Source organism: Lucilia cuprina, chromosome 4 (genome assembly GCF_022045245.1).
Source record: "Lucilia cuprina isolate Lc7/37 chromosome 4, ASM2204524v1, whole genome shotgun sequence".
In the NCBI taxonomy this organism is placed as follows: Eukaryota; Metazoa; Arthropoda; class Insecta; order Diptera; family Calliphoridae; genus Lucilia; species Lucilia cuprina.
The window spans coordinates 5,804,154-5,826,923 of record NC_060952.1 but is presented as its reverse complement, the minus strand read 5'-3'; the positions used below and the strand labels follow the sequence as shown (position 1 = coordinate 5,826,923).

The 22,770-nt window shown below is 24.0% G+C and overlaps 1 protein-coding gene across 1 annotated transcript in view; it reads left to right on the top strand.

Annotated features, from left to right (window-relative positions):
- The first annotated feature begins 1,379 nt into the window (after nucleotides 1–1,379).
- Nucleotides 1,380–22,770, top strand: part of LOC111676057 (protein hedgehog) — a 24,143-nt gene continuing 2,752 nt past the window's right edge. The window contains exons 1-2 of the mRNA XM_023436940.2: nucleotides 1,380–2,021; nucleotides 16,900–17,161. Of these exons, the coding sequence (XP_023292708.2) occupies nucleotides 1,500–2,021; nucleotides 16,900–17,161 (784 nt within the window). The 5' untranslated portion in view covers nucleotides 1,380–1,499. The remainder of the gene's footprint in view (nucleotides 2,022–16,899; nucleotides 17,162–22,770) is intronic.

The window sequence follows — 22,770 nt, the reverse complement described above, 5'->3', positions numbered from 1 at the left end:
AATTTTAATACATAAACAAGATGTTTGAACTTTCAATGTTCATTCACTTAAAAGAAGTGAAAAAACTCCCTATTAAATTGAACAAGAACTCACTCATCAAAGTGACAATGTAACTGGAAAAAATAAAACATTAAAAACAATTTGAAACTGATAACAACTAAAAAACAGTTAAATGAAAATTAATATAAAAAAACATGGGTGAAGAGAAAAAATATCGGCATATCCAATTGGCAAAACCACAAAAGAAAAAACAAATCATATAAAAGAAGATGTAAGCAAAAATACCGAAAAACTAAAAAGATGATATTTTATATGAAAAAAATTTAAAGTAAAAAACATATTGAGTATTACCAATATTTAAGGTTTTTGTTTGTGGACCAATACCAATAAACTTTAATAGGAACATACTAATACACCTAAGGAAAGAGAGAGAGTAACAATGAGGTATAGTTTATTGTATGTTATTGTTGTTGTAAAGGTAAACTATTGAGTATATTGATAATGTAAATGAACAAATGAGAGATAGTTGTCTCTTTCTGATAGCTGGTATGGGTAAACATATTTTTCTACTCTTAGTATGTGTAAGTGTATAGAGTGTTGCAAATGAGTTCATTTTGTTCATAGTGCATTCTTCATTCATTTTGACTGAAAACTATATTAAAGAAATGAACACTCATATCTTGAGTGTTTTCTAAGAAGAGAATTACGCACAGGCATGATAAAGATTGAATGAATCTGCTAAATTGATTGAATGAACTCTAAGGGAATTTACATTGTATGAATATTTAAATGAGTGAACATAGTTAGAGTGTTCATTCTTTGAGATTTTTTGAGTGTAGAGTAAAAGATACTAAAAGGTAAGTAAATAACTTTGGTTGCTGTTGCTCTTGTTGTCGTTGTTGATGTTGTTGTTGTTGCAGTATTTGTGTATGAAAATATTTTTAAGCAGATAACAGTAATAGCCAGCAGAGTAGGATAAACAGCAGAAAAATTACAACAACAAGTTTTGAAACGAAAAAATTCGTTGCGTACAGGGTTCTTGAAAGCACCCTCGTTTAGTAATGTCATTTGTCAATCAGTAAGCGAGCGCAACGGTCGTTCTGAGCGTGTTCAAAATATATACTTAAATATATATAGTAGTTTAAAAGAAATATAACAGTTTTTAAAAATTTTTAAAAAAAGAAAGAAATTTTAACGTAAATGTTTTTTTAATGAAAATAAAAAAGTTTTTAAAGTGTTATTGAGGATTTAAAGAAAAAAATTGCAAATAAATGAGATTTTTTTTAAATAATTAATAAATATAAAAAAGAGCTTTTAAAAATCAATAGGAAAGTTTGTGCTATTTAAGAAAAAATTTTAAATAAATTCTAAAGAAATTAAAAGAAAATAATATGCTCTTAATTTAAAAAAAAGTGTTTTAAAAGTAAAAAAGAAACTTAATAAAAAACCTAAAACGGGGATTATTGTATTAAAAAGAAAAATTTAATAAAACAAACAAAATGGAATTCATATTACGAGTACCCTGCCTAGAAGGCTCTAATGATATAACTTGCAAAAATTGTCACATCTGCCTCAACCACTGCTCCTCCTACATCTCCTCAGCGGCCTTAAATACCAACAGCAGCAGCTCTACAAAACAACACAGCTACAGCCCACAAACATCCAAAATAAGCAGTAACAATAATAATAATACCTCTGCCACTACAACAACCAGCTCTTCAACGATCTTAACCCTAAAACGCCTATGCACTTTCCTGCTTTTATTGAATCTATTCTCAACAGCCGCAGGTTGTGGTCCCGGTCGAGGTATTGGCGGTCCTAGACCAAAACGTAAATTAACCCCTTTAGTATTTAAACAGCATGTACCAAATATGTCCGAACAAACATTGGGAGCTTCGGGTATTAGCGAAGGTGCCATCAATCGTGATTCGGCTAAATTTAAAAAATTGGAATTTAACAATAATCGAGATATTATATTTAAGGATGAAGAGGGTACCGGTGCCGATCATGTTATGACCAGGGTAAGTATTTTCAAATTTTTTTTCTTTTTGCAAAATTCCTAAGAAATTTTATTGATTTATCTTATCGCGCATATTATTTAATGATTAAATGACCGGGAAAAAATTACTTATTAGGGATTAACTATAAATACTTAACACTTAAGTACAAATACTTAATTACACTGAGAAAAATTCCAATAAAATATAGTATTTTTAAAATCAGATAATTTTTTTCACTGTGTTTTATATTTTTTTTTTTATTTTCGTTTTTTTTCTGTATTGATCTTAATTATTTGTTAATACTATTGATAAACATTTTATTTTCATTATAAATATTATTATAGTTGTTGTTGTGTTGTTATTATTGCATTTTTTCCTGTTGCCATATATTTGCTGTTTGTCGCCAAGATTCATTTGTAAAGAGAGTGTATGCCATAGTGGGTTCTAAATTTTTGTTTAAACGGTGCAATAAACTTTTAATCTAAACAATTATTATTTTCTTTTATAAGCATTTTGATCCAATTGCAAATTTATACAAATGATAAATAGAAACATTTTTGTATTTGTTTAATTTAAAATTATTGTTTATTAACAAAGCAGATAAATTGTTATTTAAACAAATTGTTATAAATTAATCGAAAAATTGAGGAAATGGGTTCATGTTAAAAAGGGGGCAGTTTTTTGTTTTAATGTTAAAACAGTTAAATAACAAAATTAAGCTTATCTAAGTTTAAAATTTAAACTATAACTTTAAACTAAACTTGTTCCAAAGTTTTAAATATTTAGTTTTTACTAAGTTTAATAAACTTTTGTTTTAAACACAATGCTTTTCATTAGCTTAACCTAATCTTAAACTTTAGTTAAGATTGTGTGTGTTTAACCAAAAAGTTTAATAAACCTTAACCTTAAGTTTTTTCTTTAGTTTAAATTAATCAAAAACTTTAGTTAAAGTTTAAACTGTTTAAACATGATATAGCAGTTTTAGCAGCTAAATCTTGTTTTCAACTAAATAAAACTTAGTTTAACTAAAGTTTAAGCTGTTAATTTATTTAAAACTTCAAAAAATTTATAGTTTATTACATTTTAACTGCAAAACATTTAATAATGAAAACATTTTTTAATGCAATTTTCTATAAACTGCAAAAATGAGCATATTTTTTATCGCAGGTGATAAAAAACACAAAACAATTTACAACTGTTTTTCTATGAAATACACGGTCATAAAATAATATTAACTGTTAATAGCAAACATGACAGACATTCATAAACATATTTTCTTTTATGAACTACTAAATAATTACAAACTAATAGCCAAATACACTGAGCGAAAAAAAACTCAATTAATTTTTTTTAGAAAATTTGTTTTAAGAAAAATAATAATTAAAGAAACATTTGTTTAAATAAAACAAAACTTTCTTTTAATTTGTTTGTTTATTATTTATTATAAATTTTTTCAAAAATTTTCTCTGTGTATTGCAATAAATACAAATGCTTTAAGAAAACTTATCTTATCATTTTGACAAAACCAGGTAGGAAAGTTAAAACGCTTAAAAGTCAATAAAAAAATATAAACAAAAAGCAAAAAGTGCTAACTACCTTTATATAAAATAAACTCAAACATAATTCTTTTTTTAGAAACAAATGACACTTAACCCTTTTTGCACAAAAACTAAACAAAATAAAACATTTGTTTTTTTTTTGTAGATAATTTATAGACATTTTTGCTCATATAAATTTTCATTACAAAAAAACTTAAAAATTTAATAGCGTAGATTTTTACAGCTGTTTGTAAATAATAACAAAAATCTAAACAATAAATTATATTTATGGCAGCAGACGCGTGTCGCTCGAACAAAATTGTCCTTCAAATTAAATTGACTTTATGTATAATAATATTAATAAAACAGTAGTATTTAAACAAGTTACAGTTGCCAAAACCTTGAATTTATATTTATATAACTTAAGACTCAAACAAACACAGTGTGAAACAGTTAACAGTTTGACAAAAGTTCGATTAAATAAAAAATTTTCCAAATCTGAAATGCGCCAAAACTATAAACACCCAGACAAATAGTCAAGGTTACAAATGAAAATATATATAAATATTTTTTTAATACAAATAAAGCATCCTTTTTTGTAACTCTACAACAAGGTCATAAGTCACAGTGTACCACAGGTTTACATATATATATATATATATATATATATATATATATATATTTGTTTAAAATTATAAAATAGTAGCAGAATGTGTAACAAATCGCGTTTAGTTTCGTTTCATTAACTACAATTCGAGGTCGCCAATTTTCAGGGTCACTTTTCAATTACTTTTCTCTTATAACAACTACTACTACTACTGCTTATGTTCTCTTTTTGTGCGTAAAAACATTTTGTAACCTTTTAAAAAGACACAGTACAAATAATTTTTATGTTAAACGTTTGTGTCTAGCAAGGACATTCACACACTTTAATGTCAAGGATGTACAAAATTTAACTGCTTTTATTGTGACTACTGCTGACTACTAGTCGTTGTTTAAACTACTATTTGACATTGGTTTTTGTAAAGCAGAAAAATTGTTGTGAAAACAAACTCTTAGCTCAATGAGCTAAGGATTTTTATCTTATGGTTGAAACAATAACAAGGAAAAATAGAAAGAAAAACTAATTTTGAAACAGAAACAGTTTTCTTTAAAACTACTTCTTTTCAAAACTACTGATTTTTAATTTTAAAATGCAATAAATTTGTGTTCTCTGAAATGTTAAAATTTTAGAGCTTTAGCTTTTATTTTTCATATTTTACAAAAAAAATTTTTAAAAAATTATTTTTTTTTTTGGTGATTTTATATTTTTTTAAAAAATCGACAAAATTTCAAAACTTTTTCAAATTAGTTAAATTTAAATTTTATAAAATATTGAAATAGTTTTCTATAAAATAAACAAATTTCAAGACTCCAACTTTATTTTAATACATTTTTTTAAGATTAAGAAATTAAAATTTTTTTATTAAAAAAATATCAAATTTTTTCAAAACTTAAAAAAATTTTTAAAAAATTGGATAACGTTCTGGATTTGATTATACTCTGAAAAATATATTTATTTTTAAATTTTTCTGCATAATTGTTTGTTAATTTGTAATTCAATTAAAAATTTTAATTTTTAAAAATTTTTTTTTACTGTGAAAAATACACGATTTTAAAAAATCGTAAAAATTTTAAAACTTTTTTAAATTGAGTAAATTTGTATTTTATAACATTCTGAAATAGTTTTCTGTAGAATCAACAAATTTTGAAACTATAACTTCATTTTAACACATTTTAGGAAATAATTAACATTTGTATATTTTATACATTTTAAAGGTTTTTTTTCAATATTAAATAAAAAATACCAAATTTTTGAAAATTTCTACAAATTTTAAAATTTGAAAAAATTTCTAAAACTTAAATTTTATACAATTGCAAAAGAGTTTTCTATGAAATAAACAAATTTTGAAACTATAACTTTATTTTAACACATTTAAGGAGATAAATAAGATTTATATTATTAAAAAAATACAAAAGAAATTTTATTTATTTGCGAAAGAGTTTTCTATAAAATAAACTCTTTCGCAAATAACCTTTATTGGGTTAAAATTTTTTTCGAAGTTATTTTTTAATCTTTGCCAAATGATCTAAGTAGATCAAAAGCTTCTCTTTTTTGGCAGTTTGCTTAATTGAAATTTGTCATAACATTTTCAAATGATTAAAAATGATGAGTGATGTTTGCTTATAAATTCTCTATTTATTAACATTATTTTTTTTCGTAAGCAATTTTTTGACATAAAGTCTTTTCAACTTCTTAGGAATTTTATTTGTTTGATTTAAGAGATTAAAAAAAAAGTTTAGCTACAAACTCATATGCATTTAAGCTTGTTTCCTTTTGCTGGTTTAAATTTTTTTCTACGTTCCCAAAGGTTTCTTACTTTTTTATGTTATTTTTATAGTAGATGCTTGTTTTGGTTGTTATTATCTGCTTTAGATTGCATGTTGTCATTATTCTTTTCTTTCTTAACAGATTTTTTTTTTGGGGGGCTACAAGTATTTTAATCTTATTTAATTTTTATACACTGCGCATTTGAACATGATTTTGTATTTTTTTTGTTGGTTTGTGTTGACGGATCTTTTCTGGACCTCTAGCAACACAACTATGTTTATTAAACCAACAAAAATCACACAATAACCAACAGTTTTTTTGTGTGGCTTTTTTTCATTATAATTTAATCTCTACCTTAATGGGCATCACTTAGTCCATCACATAATGCTTAAGCAACAAAAGTGATGGTGCATTTTAGAATAATATTTTGACGCTTGTTGGCGCTTTAAAAAGACCTTTTCTTTTTCCTTCAAAAAAAAGAGAAGCATGTTGATTATTAATTATAAACATGCAACAAAACAGGGTTATAAAAAACATACATAAATATCAATGAATGGAGATTGCACCTTAAGAAAATCATTTAGATTTTTGGTTGTTTTTAAATAAACTATATTTTTTTTAATTAATTGTTTTTTATTTTTTAAATTCAATTTTCTTATTTTTTTTGCTTAATATTACTCATCATAAAACTGATCTTCAACTGCCAGAAGGCGTCATTTTAATGACATTAATAAAGATCTATTAACTTTTTTGTATATTTCATTTCACTTTTTGTTAAGTGGCCTTTGTGTTGCGTTTTTAATCCTCTCTCTATATATATGATTTTTTTTCTTTAATATTTCATTTGAAATTGAAACGATAAGCGCCATAATCCCTGATGTGTGATTAAAAAATTTTGTTTATATTTTGTGATGTTTTGTTTTTTTATTTTATTTTGCGTTTAAGGCGCGATTGAATGTGCAAATTAAATTTGCTACAATGACTTGCCGGTATGTTGGGTGCTGTGGCAGATCTTTAGAATTTTTCAGTATTTTGCCAGACATCCATACATATGTCTACCTAGTTTGGGAAAATTAACTCTTTAAAAGACATTTTATTTAAAGAAATTTTTTTAATTTAGAGAAATTTTTAAAAATAAATAAAATTTTTGTGATTTTTTTTATTTTATTATTTTTTTTTCTTTTTTCATATTTTAAGCCAAAAAGATAGTTTTGATTAAAATTTATTTTTGAATTTTTAAAAATTTACAAAAATTTTAGTTTTAGTAAAAATTAGGTAAATTTTAGTTTATTTTAAATTAAAATGTTAAGCTTTCAAATGAATTTTAAAACTAGACTTTAGCTTGTTTATTAACAATTTTACAGAGTTTTGAATATATGTCTAAAAAATTTTCTATTTGAAAAATTTTTATAAATTTCTAAAATTTTTTTAAAATTATATTTTTTAAATTTTTAAAAACATTTTTAATTTTATAATAAATTAAAGTATTAAGCTTTTCAAAAAAGCTTTGAATGAAACTTAAACTTTAGAAATGCTTATTTTAAAGCTAATTTAAAATATGTCTTAAATAATCTTAAATATAGTCAACCTAATGGGTTAATAATTTGTAGCTTTGCAATCTGATATGCTTATATAGTTTTTTTATTATACTTTTTTTTCTCTATATTACTTTTATGATATTAGCATTAGTCTTAACTAATCATAAAATATAAAATTGTTAATAAAAAAAATGTTGAATTTTATTCAAGAGCCGCTTGTCGGTAATACTTAAATTAAATGCTTTTAAAAACGTCAAAACTAAAGCAAAAGTATCAAATTTGTAATAAAATAACAGCAACAAATAAAAAACCTCCAATAAATAAAAATATAAACCCATCAATAAGCAATGATATCCCTTGAAATGAGTGTTAGAAAATATTTCATATGCATGATGACATCTCAGATAAGACAGACAGACTTCAATCCACTCTACTATGCAAATCTGAATAATTTGTTTAGATTTTTATTTTGCTCTTTTAAGCTAAATTTATTTATATGATCATAACATAAATCAATATTGAAGTTTGATGGACTAGTGTTGATAAATTGTATGTTTTTTTTAATTTAAAATTCTTTTTTATTGGCAAAAATTAATTTGAATTGTTTTTTTTTTGTTTTTATTGCCTTTTACTGCTTTAGAATTCCCATTGCCAAAGTTTTGTTTGTTTGTTTTTAATAAAGTATGCTGCTAGTGTTTATTTGTTTAAGAAGTTAAACTGTAATCAAATGGAAATTGAAATTGTGAAAAGTCCAGAAGACAGTTCCCACGTTTAGATGTTGATCAGTTATATGTGATTTATTTAGTTCGTTCCCCTGTTAAAGATGAGGGCAATTGGCTTATCTTTTCTTGAGACATCAAAGCATTTGTAGACAAATTAAGAGTGACATCATCAACATTTAAGCTTATCATTAGTTAAACATCTTTCAACATTTTTTTCTAACATACATACATGTTTTGTTAGACATATTTTTTTTCTGTTTAATAGGATTTCATAATTCATCAAAAAAAAAAAAAAAATTGAAATTTGATTGAAAAGCCCTTTTTTCTAAACAAAGCACTGAAAATTTTGTAGTGTAGAACAACAGCAAAATAACAGTTTAAATATCGTATTACATTAAAATACCATGTTAAATGTAATTTATGAAATTTAAGATTTTCTGTATTTAATCTCGCGGATTAAACTGAAAACATTCTTCTTTTTTATTTACTGCTCTCCACTGCACTCATTCATGATTTATTATACAAATATTCATTAACAAATTGTTTGGGTTATAAATAAATATTACCTGCATATATGTACATACATATTTAGCCGTTAAAGAAGAATTCCCTAGAAGTGTAAAATTTATGCTTATGTGCAAAAATCCACTCACTATATAGCAGACACTCGCTCACTCACTCATTCAGTTATTCATTTAGTTGGTCCAGGAAAAAAATATTCCGTTTTATGGTTGCATCATAAATCGTTGTCATTATGGTGTTGATCATTATTTTATTGCACATTTTAAAGATTTTGATCCTTTTTATTTTGTGTTTTAAGAATTTAAACGTTTATGCAGATATTGTATCGTTTTGAAATGTATTTCTTTTTTTCATTTGGGATTTGGGCAAACATCATTTATTATCAAATTGTTTTTTAGTTTGGCTAACAAATTTTCTTTGTCATTGTTTTAATATGCAACAATTAATTAAAATAAAATTGCATTTGTTTTTGGTTGTTTTGTTTTTTGGCAAGTGATAAATTATGGGAATTTATTAAATAAGTTTTGTTTCAATTTTTTTTCTAAATTTAAAAAAAGTTATATGAAATAAATTTCAAAATCTTCACTATTAAATAAAATTATTTTGAAATCTGTAGATTTATAAAATTATATTTTCTCAAGTTTTTAAAAATATCATTTCAATTTTTTGTTGCGCTCAAAATGTACAAAATTTAATTGATTTAAAAAAATTAATTTTTATTCAAAATCAATAGATTTTAATTTTGTAAGAAAACTCAATATAATTCAAATAAAATTATTTAAAAAAATAAATTTAAGAAAATCATGTTTACTTAGATTTTCAAAAAAAAAAAAAACCCTTAATTTTTTTTTAAACTCAAATTTCGTCAAAATTTATTTTTATTCGAAATCGAGAAATGAGAAAATTCAATATAAAAATTTTAAAATAAAATTATTTTTAAAAATTTATTTAAAGAAATTAGTATTTTCTTAGGTTTTTAAAAACAAAATTACTAAAAATTTTTCTTAAAATTTTTAAATTTTAAAAAATTTTTAATTTTTATTAAAAAAAGAGATTATTTCTTCAGAAGAAAGTACAATTAAAAAACTTTCAAATAAATTTATTTTTTAAAATTTATTTAAAGCAAAGCGTATTTTCTTAGGTTTTAAAAAACAAAATTTTTTTTCAAAATTTTGTAAAATTTTGAAAAATGTTTGAAAAATAATTTTTATTAAAAATCAAAATTTTATTACTTTATAAGAAAATACAATTTAAAATTAAATTTTTTCTACAAAATTATTTACAGAAAATAGTATTTACTTAGGTTTTCAAAAACAAAATTACTAAAAAATTTTCTAAAAATTTATAAAATTTAAAAAAAAAATTGTAAAAAATTAGATTTTGTCAAAAATCAAAAGATTCTTTCTTCTTAAGAAAGTAAAATATAAAAACTTTCAAATAAAACTATTTTTTTTTAATTTATTTAAAGAAAATTGTATTTTCTTAGGTTTAAAATAAAATCAAAAAATTTTTTTCAAAATTTCTAAAATTTTAAAATTAAAAAAAAAATTATTTTTATTAAAAATCAAAAGGTTATTTTTTAATTAAAAATTTCAATATAAAAACTTTAAAATAAATTTTTTTATAAATTTTATTTGTAGAAAATCCCTTTTTTTACATTTTAAAAAAAATAAACTAAACATTTTTTTCATCAAATTTTTAAAATTTTAAAAATTTTTTAAATAATTAGTTTTTCTTTAAAATCAAATTTTTCTAATATTGAAAGAAATTTCAATATAAAAACTTTCAACTAAAATTATTTATAAAATTTTATATAAAATCTCTTGAAAATTTTCTTTTTCAAAGTTTTGTAATTTCAAAAAATTTTTTAAAAAATTAATTTTTATTTAAAATAAAAGGATTTTAATTTATGATAAAATTCATTATTAAAAAATCCTATTTTTAAAATATTTTAAGAAAATTAAATTTTTTTAGAAAATCGCTTAATATTATTATAATTTTTTTATATTAGCTAATAAATTCCTTTGTTGGCATGTGTGTTATTAGATTTCTTTGTTTAAATTTAAATTTTTTTCTCAAATTTAACAGCTTCATCATTATAAATCTTTAGAGTTTTTTTTTGTTTATTTAAAAATTCTAATGAATTGTTGGAAAAAAATAATAAACAATTTTATTTAATGCTGACAATTTACGTAGTTAATATTGGAAAAAAATCAATTTAATGTTTAGTTTAGAAATGATTAATAATATCTCTGTTTATTTACACTTGACCCAATAGTAAGGGAAATCATAAAGTTTTTTATTAATTTTATATAATTTTTTGTTTATTTATTTTGTTTTACCACAAAAACCACACTAAGCTTTAATTTAGCGCCCTTATTTGTTAGTTTTTTTGGATTTTTTCATGACACAATTTATTTCGAAAAAAAGACATAAAAAGGTATACAATTACCAAACAACTTAAATCACAGTTTAAGGTTTTTTTTAAAGTAATTTTAAAAAAGGGGTGTTTTAATGCACTAAATCAAGTGTCTGGTTGTTTTTTTATTCCTTTTGTTCGAGCAAAGGGTAAACGCTAAAGTTTATTAAATTAAATTTAATGTTCTTTTTTTTTTGCTTAAAAGTTAAATAATCTGTTAAGTAATCAGATACTTAATATCCTTTAATTTAAAGACAAATTTAAAACAAATTTGTAGTGATTTCTTTGTCAACGGAAGCGAAAACTTACAATTACGGAAGTTAGCAATTTTAACTCTTTTTTTTTTAAAGAAATCAGGTTATTTAGCTTTAAAACATTTAGTTACCCTAAATCGTTTCATAACTAGATATCGGATATATCTACATACATACCAAAAACATATACATTTATAAGTATTTTAAAGTTTATGTTTGTACACGATGTAAATGTGTCATCAATGTCTTTGATTACACATACTTTACCTCAAATGCTTGCAAACTCTGCTGCCAACAGCTTAACTGACTCCCCTAGAAGTTTTATGGGTTGCAGCGTTGTTGCGGTTGTTGTTGTTGTTGTTGTTTTGTTGGGTGGCATGTTGCTGTAGTTTAATTTAATTTAATAAGTACAAGTAATCACCACCTTTTGTTAATGTTTTGTGTTTTTTAACAAAACACTTATTAGATGATTTGAATGGAGTTTCTTTTTTATAGATTTTGTTTTTCAGCTATTCGTGTGGATTTTATTAACAATTTGTTAGATTTTAAGCGATCACTCAGCACTAAGACTTTGTAGAAAAGCCGCTTTGGTATGTGTGTGGCATGGAATTTTTGTTATTTTTGTTGTTGTTGTTGCTGCTGCGATCATTTAACTCTTAGATACTAAATGTTGTTGTACACCTTGGCGTGTGTTAATAGCACAAGTGTTTAATAATGTTTGTTAATGTTGTTGTTGTTATGTTGTTGCAAGTTGTTGAGTTTCCTGCATTATTGTGAATGATTGTAAACGATTAAGGAGTTTGATATTTATGTACGTGTATGTTCATACATATGTCTGTATGTATATTTACTTGTTTGTGTTACTGTAATGTTTTGAATTGCACTTCAAGTGGTTTACAACATTATGAAGTGCTTTTTTTTTGAATTCTTCTTCATTTATATGTTTATACATATATATGTACATCTAAATAATGTTTTGTCGTTTTATTAAAACAAACATAATTTTTTTTTATTATAACTACAAGTAATTTGGAAATTTTCTTATTCTGCTATTCTTAAGCTTAAGTTTACTTTCAATTTATTTAATTTTTCTGTAAGTTTAGCTCCTTTTGGCCTCAAACATTTAATGATGATGACCATAATAACACAGTAAAACTAAGCCAGTGCTAAAAAATAATTATTTGCCTTTTATATGAAAGAAACAAAAAAAAAAACTAAAAAACAAACATTTAAATTAGTTGCTGGGTAAATATAAATAATAATGGTCTTAAAATAGTTTCATTTAGTATTTAATTTCATGAATTTTTTTTTCAAATAATTAAGCTAGCAAATCATTAAGCTTTAGTCTAAAGCTACACTTAAAGTTTAAATAATTACTTTTTCTTATAATGATAGTTTTTTAAAGCCAAACGATCTCTATTATGAACAATTTTCTAAATAAAGTTGAATTTTTTTAATTATTAAATTATAATTTTCAAAAATTTCATTTTTTTTTAAACAAAATATTTTTTATTATCTTCAAAATATTTGCTTGCAAATAAAACTATTTTCTAGAGTAAATTTTATAGAAAACATATTTTTAAAAAATTAAAACAAAATTCTATAAAATTTTTTAAAAATAACAAAATTAAAAAATAAAAAATCAATTTTTTAATAAAATTTAAATATTTTTTATATAAAAATTTCAAACCTGTTCAACCCCTAAATAACTCAATTTTCATTTTTTTGTGTTTATTTTAAAGATTTTAACAAAATATTTTTATTATCATAAATTTGCAAAGAAATTTTTTTACAAAAATTCATAAAAATTCTTGTTGCATTTGAAATTACAAAAAAAATTAGATTTTAAATCGGAATTTAAAGATTTTTTTTTATAAATCAAATCTAACATATTTATTATTAATTAGAAATATTTTCAAAATTTTATTTGATAGAAATCTAATTTTTTACAATTTTTTAAAATTGTTTTTAATTATTTTAAAAACAATTTAAAAATATAAAAAAAAATTCTTAAAATTCTATTTTTAATTAAAATTAAAAAAAATTTATTTAATAACAAATCTTATATAATTATTGCTTCATTCAAATTTTTTTCAAAATTTTGTTTTTAATAAATTTATTTTTAAAGATTTTTCATTTTTATACAATTTATACATTTTTATTAATTATAAATTTAAGAGGGAATACAATTCTAACAAAATTTCACACCTTTTTACAACAAAGTCAAAATATTTTCTGTATATATAATTGATTCGCCCCAAAATAGATCTTTTTAAAAAACAAAAACTTTATATTAACAAATACAATTGATATTTAATAGTATTTACTAACAAACAAAGAAAACAAAACTGAAGTTTATTTAATTAACAAATAAACAGCCACAAACTTCTTCTTCTACTATACATTTACCTTTACGAAAAAAACAATAATCAAACAGAAATGATCATTAGTGATCTTCCTTTAGTGAAGTCTTACTCTTAAGCATTTTTGTTAAAACAACAGCAGTGTTTTTTTTTCTTCTTTTTTTTTGTGAATGCTTGAATGCATTTTTGAACAAATACATTATTTTGCATTTAGCATCTTTGGTGGCAGTAGATCGAGGGTTTTTTTCCTCTACCATTTTGTTATAATGATTAAAAGTTGTAAGTGAGTATTCATTACATTACAATATACAAACATACATATTTAATCAACAGACTTCAACAGCATTAACAATAATAATAACAACAGCATACAGCATACAACATTTTGTTGGGACAATGAGTTAGATGTTTATTTTACGCACCCGTCGGCATTTAGTCTTTTTTTTTTCTTGTCAGATTTTTTTTTGTTAATGTTCTATAGACAAAACTATAGAAAAATAAAGAAAAAACAACAACCAATTTAAATAATATTTAAACTAAAAGATAATGTTGTCTTGCCAAAGAAAACACAACAAAACTTAGGCAGTCTAAGCTGAGCTGTGAACACTTTGTATTAGGGAATAATTACTAGAGTTGGTAGAGAAAGAGGTAAATTTTTGAATAAATATTTATTTAAGTCATCATACAAAGGGATAAAAGCAGCTTAATTATCAGCCTTAATGTTCAACTAAAGGTTTAAGTGTGAAGTCTTCTTTTTTTCACTCTTGTGGGACAGGTGAGGAAATAATCAATTTAAAATGGCCTGTTTTGGTAGAGAGGGGGGTGTTGGTTCAGGATTTCCATAATATGCTCTTAACAGCAATTTAAAGTGTTTGCTTAACATGGTTGGAATTCATGCATAAATTAAGAAGAGTCTCTATTTCTTTTAAATACATACTTCAAGTTTTAAGCCTTTTAATAAAGTAAACTTACAGCAACAACAACAATAACAACAAATAAATTAGCATATTACACAAAAATTAACATTACAACTACAACAATAATATTTTTCTATTTAGTTAAACATAATGTCTAGTGTAATCTATACGGGAGGGAGTTTTTTTTGGGTTAAAAAACAAAAGACTTAAGACACATACTTTTTAAATATTTGCTGTAAATAAACCAACATGTTTTGGTTTCAACAACAAAATAAACAATTTACAACGCTTATTAAAGCGCTTATTTGTAACACCATACACAACAAACAAAAACTCAATTGAATTTCTATACAAAAAAAAAAAAATAAAATAAAGAAAAATAAGAAAATTTCTCAACACAACTTTTTTGGTAAAAATTCATTATTGCAAGTGTGACAAATTAAGAATCAAGAAAAGAGCATATAAAAACCAACATGATGGTTTTATATACATATTCATAGAGTTACTTCGTTATGTAGCAACAAATGTCTTGTCTACTTATGTTGTATGCTTATTGTTAAATGAAAATCAATTTTACGCCTAACAGACTGCCTAGCTTAGCCTAAACTGCCTGCCATTCTGTTTTTGCCGACTGACTGCTTGTTGCAGCATTAAAATAGCAAAAGGCTGTAATGTTTGTACACAAATTGTAAGCAAAACTAACGCTTTAATTCGTTGCACCCAAGGATGTTGTTTTTTTTTTTTTTGGAAATAAAAATTATTTTTTTCGGTTTCAAGCCAAAACCAAGGCCGTTAATAATTGATTTTGTGGTTGGCAATTGCGCTTCTGTGGTTTTAAACCAAAAAAAAAAGAAATTTAAAAATTTTCCAAATATTCCTAGAAAATTTTATTGTAAAACTATAAACCAATACTTTTAACAACAAATGGCGGTGTGCTAAGCAAAATCCTTTGAATCCCCAAATTTCTTATTTTTTTTATTATTTGTTTTAATATTCTGTTTTTTTTTTAATTTACCCAAAGAGTTCTTTTTGGGTCTTTTTAAATATTTATTTTAAATCAGCCAGAAAATTTTTTTGTATTACTTTACTTTATTTTCTTTAAGTTTTTTCTATTTGTTTTAACAAATGCAAATATGTCTAAGTAATCATCGTATAGGTATTATTTAAATATTAAAAAAAATATTGTTTTGATTTGGAAAGATTTTTTTGTAAAAAAAAAGGATTTTAGTTTGTTGGTTTTAGTAAAGGTTTTATTTACTTATTAAATAAGCGCAACAGGTTCAAAGAGTTTCTTTTTTTTTTTCCTTTTTGGTTCTTTGGTACTTAACAGGTTTGTTGTTTGAGTCTTTCGTTTTGGGTCAAAGTAAATATTGTCTGTGTGTGTTTGTGTGTAAGTAAATGAGTTAAGGAAATTAAAAAAAGTAAATAACATTTTTTTCAATTTACAGAACAAAAATATTAAGGAAATTAAGAAACAAATAAAAAAATATTCCAAAAAAGAGATTTTTTCTTTTTTTATAAATGATTTAAAAATCCAAATTTTTTTAGAATATATTAAACAAAAATTGTTAAATATTAAATTTAAATTGTTTACAACGAAATTAATTTATCTTGGTATAAAGTAAACATATTTATTAAAAATTTTTAACAAAAAATTTCAACATTTTTGTTAATTTTTAAAAATGTTTAAAAATCTATTTTTATTTAAAATTGAAAGTTGTTCATTTTTATATAAAATTTAACTTAACAAATTCAAGCTGTTTACTATAAAATAAAATTTATTTCAAGTCTTTATGTTTACATATCTTTTAAGATTTTTTAAAAAATCTCTATTTTTATCAAATTTTATTAAAATATTTTTTTTAGTTTTCAATATAGATTCATTTTCAAAATGAATAAAATGAACTTATAATGAATTTCTAAACAAAATTAAACAAGACATACATACCACGCCTATTTCCTCCAAAAAGAAAACAACAACAACAAATTTCATTTAACCAAAACAGCAGAGAGTGAGGGAGTTAAATATATAAAACACCAACAATACAAAATACAAGCAGCCACAAAAAAAAAGAAGATGAACTCTAAATTTAAATACTCACTAACACTTACATCAATGATACACACACACACAAATACTTAAGCTAAATGTTAAAAGAAAAATATAATAAGAAATGAAGAGCAACTTCTTAATTTTTTTTTACATTTAAAAATTATTTAATAATTTTTGGTTTTTATTTCCTTTTTAATTTCAGCGCTGCAAAGAAAAACTTAATACATTGGCCATATCGGTTATGAATCAATGGCCGGGTGTACGGTTACGTGTTACCGAAAGTTGGGATGAAGAATATTTACACGATGCAAATTCTTTACATTATGAGGGACGAGCTGTTGATATTACCACCTCAGATCGTGATCGCAGCAAATATGGCATGTTGGCACGTTTAGCTGTGGAGGCTGGTTTCGATTGGGTCTACTATGAAACCAGAGCTCATATACACTGTTCAGTTAAATCTGGTAAGTTGGTTTTAGTTTTTATTTTTATTTTTTTTTTTTTCAAAACAAAATTGCAAAACCAAACAAAAAAAGAAAATATGAAATAAAAAAATTCCTATTCCCTGACAATTGACAGCTTTGGAAAATGTTTAAAAGAAAAACTTGTGAATTTTCTTAGGAATTGACACTAACGAGTTTTAATTTTGCATGTTTAACGTCAATTATGACTTTGGTCAGAGAAATAACTTGTGATTCTTGGTATACGAAATGCTCTAGGTACAAATCACTGACGACTGTGTTTTTGTGTTGTCTGTTGTGTCTGCTAATGTTGTAGCTGTTAAAAACATGACAAGCGTAGGCAATTTGTTTTAAACTTTCTTTGTATTTAGGTGTTGTTTTTCTTCCAAAGATTTTTATAAATTAGATTTATAAGCATGTGTTAGTGTGTCTACCCAAATCAAATCGAATTGGAAATGGTTAAAAGCATAGAAAAAAACATCAGTTTAAAACACGCACTACTTACTGCTGGATGTTGCTGCTGTTAACTTGGTTAACAGCAAAAACAAAGCATGTTTAGATGGATGTTGTCTTAGACAGTTGGCTAGATAACTACAACTTTTCATTTTATGGCCGCATCACCTCATTGAACAAAACAACAACAGACAGATCGTCATTTAAAGCATTTAGTTAGTTGAGAGTCTGTTTTTGTTGTTGTTGATGTTGCTGCTGTTGTTGTCTTCCCTGTTAGTAAGCCTGTTTTAAACAAGTTCGTTCCTTGTTGGTCAATTGCAACAAAAAACAATATCAACCACAAAATTGTTGCACAGTTTTTGTTTCTTCTTTTTCTTCTTTTTTTTTTTTGCTGTTGTCTTCTTACAATTGTATGTGTGTCTTTGTATGTTTTTGCTCTGTGTGTCCGTCTATACGTCTGTCTGGATGGCTGACTGTTATAATATTTTGTGGGTATGTTGTTTTGACATGTTTAGGTTTGCGCCTGTCAAATTAAACGAATTGATGATACGACACCCAATGAGTTTCTCATGGCTCTCATAAAACATGAAAATATATAAGCAGATAACCAGTATTTATACACTGAGGAAAATGTTAAAGTTATATGTTTATTTTGAAGGAATATGAAAAGATTTTGAACTAAATTTTCACTAAATTTTTAAATATTTGTTTTCGAAAAATTTTATATATTTTTAAAATTTTATGTAATTTTCAAAATTTTTTACTTTAAATTTGAATATTATTTTTTAACTTATCAAGTTTTTAAGACAAATTTTCAAACTAAATTTGTGCAATAAATCATTGAAAATTTAGATATAAATAGGGAAGTTAACTTTAGTGTTTTGTATAGGGAAGGAAGTTTTTGGATTAAAAACAAAAGACTTAAGACACATACTTGTTAAACTATTTAAACTATAAAAATTACGAAATATTGCATTAAAAATCCCAAAAATCTTTTAAAGTGTATAAACTGTAAGAAGCAACTGGAAAACAAACTTTAAACAACTACCAGCCCGTAATACGACACAAATTCCAAAGAAGTTTTTTTTTTTACTTTAAAAAAAAACAAGTCTCATCAACAGCATTTAAACAACAAAAATCAGAACCATGTTAAAACCTTTAAAAGAAAACCAATAACAATTTTTTTAAGCTTTAAATTGAACGGCAGCTTCTTTAGTTGTTATTGTTGTGGTAGCAAATGGTAGTTAATGTTAATAGTATTAACAAAAATACAAAACAAAAAAATAATAAAATCAAAACACAACATGTTTCAATACCTTTCTGCTCACGAAACATCCTAAAGACCAAAAGGTTGTTTTAAGCCCAAAAAAAAACAAAACAAAAAAACTTTAAAGCATAGCAAAAATGGCAAAACAAAACCGGAACTCTACAATACTTCATAAAAATCCCACCTTTTTTTAAATGGTTAAGCAGCCACCATGTTTTATTTTTCAGTAAAGAGTTCACCAACTAAGAATCCCAGCTCTTTGTTGTTTTCGGTTTTTTTTTCTTATCAACATGTTTCATTAAAAAAATATATTTTATATAGTTGGTATATATAAAAAAAGAAAAGAAATACCTGTTTCTTAAGCTACCATTTATATACTAAAAACAACTACCAACAACACCACCAACAACAACAACTACCACTTACTACTGCTTGATCAAAAACTACTGGTAAAAGATGCTGCTGGTTTAAAAGATCACTTTTAAACAAGAGGGGGGAAGGTCAGCCTTTAGATTTTTGTAGCAATATATGAAAACTAATGAAATAGTTTAAAAAGGAAATGAAAGAAATGTTTAAAATTTGTTATATTAAAGAAATGTTTCGTTGTTTTTTTTTAGTTTAATTAAAACTTTAAAGTATTTTAATTAATAACTTAAATTTTGTTTATATTGTCATATTTGTGTAAGTTTTTATTTATTTATTAATAAATTTGTTAAGTTTATGAAAATTTTTCTTACAATTGATAAAATTTTTTCATTAATTTAACAATTTTAGTTTAGCTGAATGTTTTTAATTATTTTTTTTTTGGATTTTTTTTTAATTATTTATGTCTACGGTTTAGGTTTACTTCCCCAATTTAGTTACTGGTCTTTTTTTTAACAATTTCAACAGGAAGAATCATAAAAACAAGAACGAGGAATAACAATGTTTTTTTTTCATCTTTTTCTTCTGTTTAACTCGCGTGGCTCCACCAACTAAAACCCATTAAAAATTAATTTCCAACAACAACTACAACAATAACCACAACAAGAAAAGCCAGTTTTTTTCAAACTTTAACAACAACAAAAACAAAGATTTGTTTGTTGTTAAAGGAAAAAAAGAGAAGAGCCACTACACCACCATTTGTTAAAAAGAAATTGTATTTTTTTTTAAAAGGAAAATTTTGAAATTTAAGAAAAATTGCAAAATAAAGCCAAAGATTTTAAAATTTTAAAAAATGTTAAAAATTTCTGACAGTTTCTAAGTTTTAAAGAAAAAACTGCTAAATGACGAATAAAAAGGATTTGAAATCAAACAAAATATTTCAAAATTTAAAAAAAAAAAAAAAAATTTTTGCTGTGTTTTGATTTTAAATCAAACAAAATATTTCAAAATTTGTAAAAAATTCAAAATTGTTGTTATGTTTGAAATTAAGGATTTGAATTAACAGATTTTTATCTAATTTCAATAAAATGTTGAAATTTCAAAAACCGACATATTTCTGTAATAAACTTCTTATCTTATTTTAAGCTAAAATTTTATTAAGAAATTGTTTTTTTTTACAAAATTATTTCAATCATAACTTATTAAAAAGATAATCTTAAATATTTTCCCAATAAATTTATGATATTTTATAACTGATTTTTTTCCAACAAATTGCCATAAATCACCGTTATGGCTGAAAAAATACAAAAAACAGTTTAAACGTTTTTCTATCAACATCTAATCAAAACTATAACAAACCAAAATAAAATGCAAACATGTTATAACAAGATCAAACGGCCACATACTGTTTATAGAGCAAAATATTTTTACTTACATAAATGTTTAATACAATTTTTTATGGGATTTTTTTTTTTGGTTTTGTTGAAACAAAAAACCATCAATCAAAAGAAACAATTACAACACAAAAAGGGCTTATATTACCTTAACAAGATCAAATGTAGTAAAAGTGTAAGAGAGAGAGAGAGAGAGAAAGAGAATAGAAGAGCTGTAACAGGCAACAGATCTTTAACAAAAAAATAAAAAAGATCTTAACGATAAAATAATAAACAACAACTACATATAAATAAACTAAAAAAGGCGGCTACTTTTGGTTTTAAACCTTAAAAAAATAAAGGCCAAGTTGTTAATAAAAAATAAACGTGGTACAATAAGAAGTATTTACAGGATTTTCAATTAAATAATTGTGGCCTATAACACAGCAGGAGTATCGTGTGTGCAGCAAAATAAGGACCACACAGAAATGTTAAGCTAGAGTTATATGTAGTTTTTCTTTACTTCTAACATGTGGTTTAGTGGAAGTAGTTGTTGTTGCTTTTGTTCTTTTTGTCATAAGGATCAATAATTTACAAATTGTCATTGTCGGTGGTTTCTGATGTCACATTAAAGTCAAAATATGTTGATACATTCTCTTTTTTTTATTTGCGGCTTTTTTGTGAGTGAGTGAGTGAGTGAGTGTATGTGTGTGTTTTGTTGTCATGAAATTCAAGTGCTGGCAGAGTGGTCTGGAAAGTGGTGAGAAATAGCAATAAACAAAACAGAGATTAAAAAAATATGCCGCTATTTAAGTACATGAAAAAAAACGAAGAAGAAAACCTTGTAATATGATGCTGGATTTGAATATTACTCTACCCTTCCCTACACTTAAGAAAGCCTGTTTTAAAAGCAGCAGGAATGTGTGAAATGTGAACAGAGGATTTGTGTCTTATTGTAAAAACTTATGGCATTTAATGACAGATATTACAAGGAAAAGAAAATAAACAGTTTTTTTTTCACTTACAATATAATATTACTTAATGTTGTTTAAAAAAAAAAATATTTAAAAAAACTATAAATCATTTAAAAATAATTTAAAAAAACACTAAGAGAAATTTTGAAAATTTAAAAAAAATGCAAACACAATTTAAACAACTTCCTTGTTAGTTCTTACAAAAAAAAAAAAAAAAAAACATTACATTTACATTATTTTGTGACAAGCAATTAATGTTTTAACTATTAAACCCTTTTTTAAAAAAATCTAACAAATTACTTGACATTTAACAAAAATGCTTTTTTTATTTGAAAACTTGTCAAGCCACTACATTAAAACCTATCAGTATGTCATTTACTCACTTGTGTTTTGATCCAAGTCACACTTTCCCAAAAACGGATCACATAAACATAGAATGAATGACCAAATGGACAGACATAAAAATGTTTTCAGTGAGTGACTGAGTGAGTGGCTAAATGGCTGTGTGTGGCTTTACAAATGTTTAGATGCTGGACATTTGGCTCTTTGTTGGATGCTTGGTTGTTTGGTTGGTTGTTTGGTTGGTTGGTAGGTTGTTGTCTTCTGTTTTGTAATAATTTATCAGTTTAGTCGTCGTCAGCGTCAAAGCGAGATAAAATTAACGATAATTTTTTAACCACTTTAATGGTTTATTAATTTATGACCCTTCAAGTCAAAACATTCAAAAACAACAACAGCAACAGTCAACCCAATAGATCTACATACTTGGCTATATATACAAAAGAAATATGTTAACACACACTGGACATACCTTTAAACCGAGGTCTCGTTTAAATATAAGATTTTAACAAAATTTTCAAACTAACCTCAAAAAAAAAAAAAAATTATAAAATAATTACAAAAATTTTAACTTCTTTTATTTTCAAAATAGATTTTCTTAAGTAAAAACTATAAATAGTTTATAAAATGTTAAGCTTTTATAGATTTAACTTAAAATTAAACAAAAAATCACAAGTTTTTTTTAACAAAACTTTAAACTAACCTCAAAAAATCTTTTAAAATCTGTAGATTTTTTTATATAGAAATACACCTAGGCCTTTATCGGGCCTGTTGCGCGCATCTTATCCAGTGCCTCAGTCGAACCCATCATCTCCCGTCTACCAGACTAGAACACTAATCACT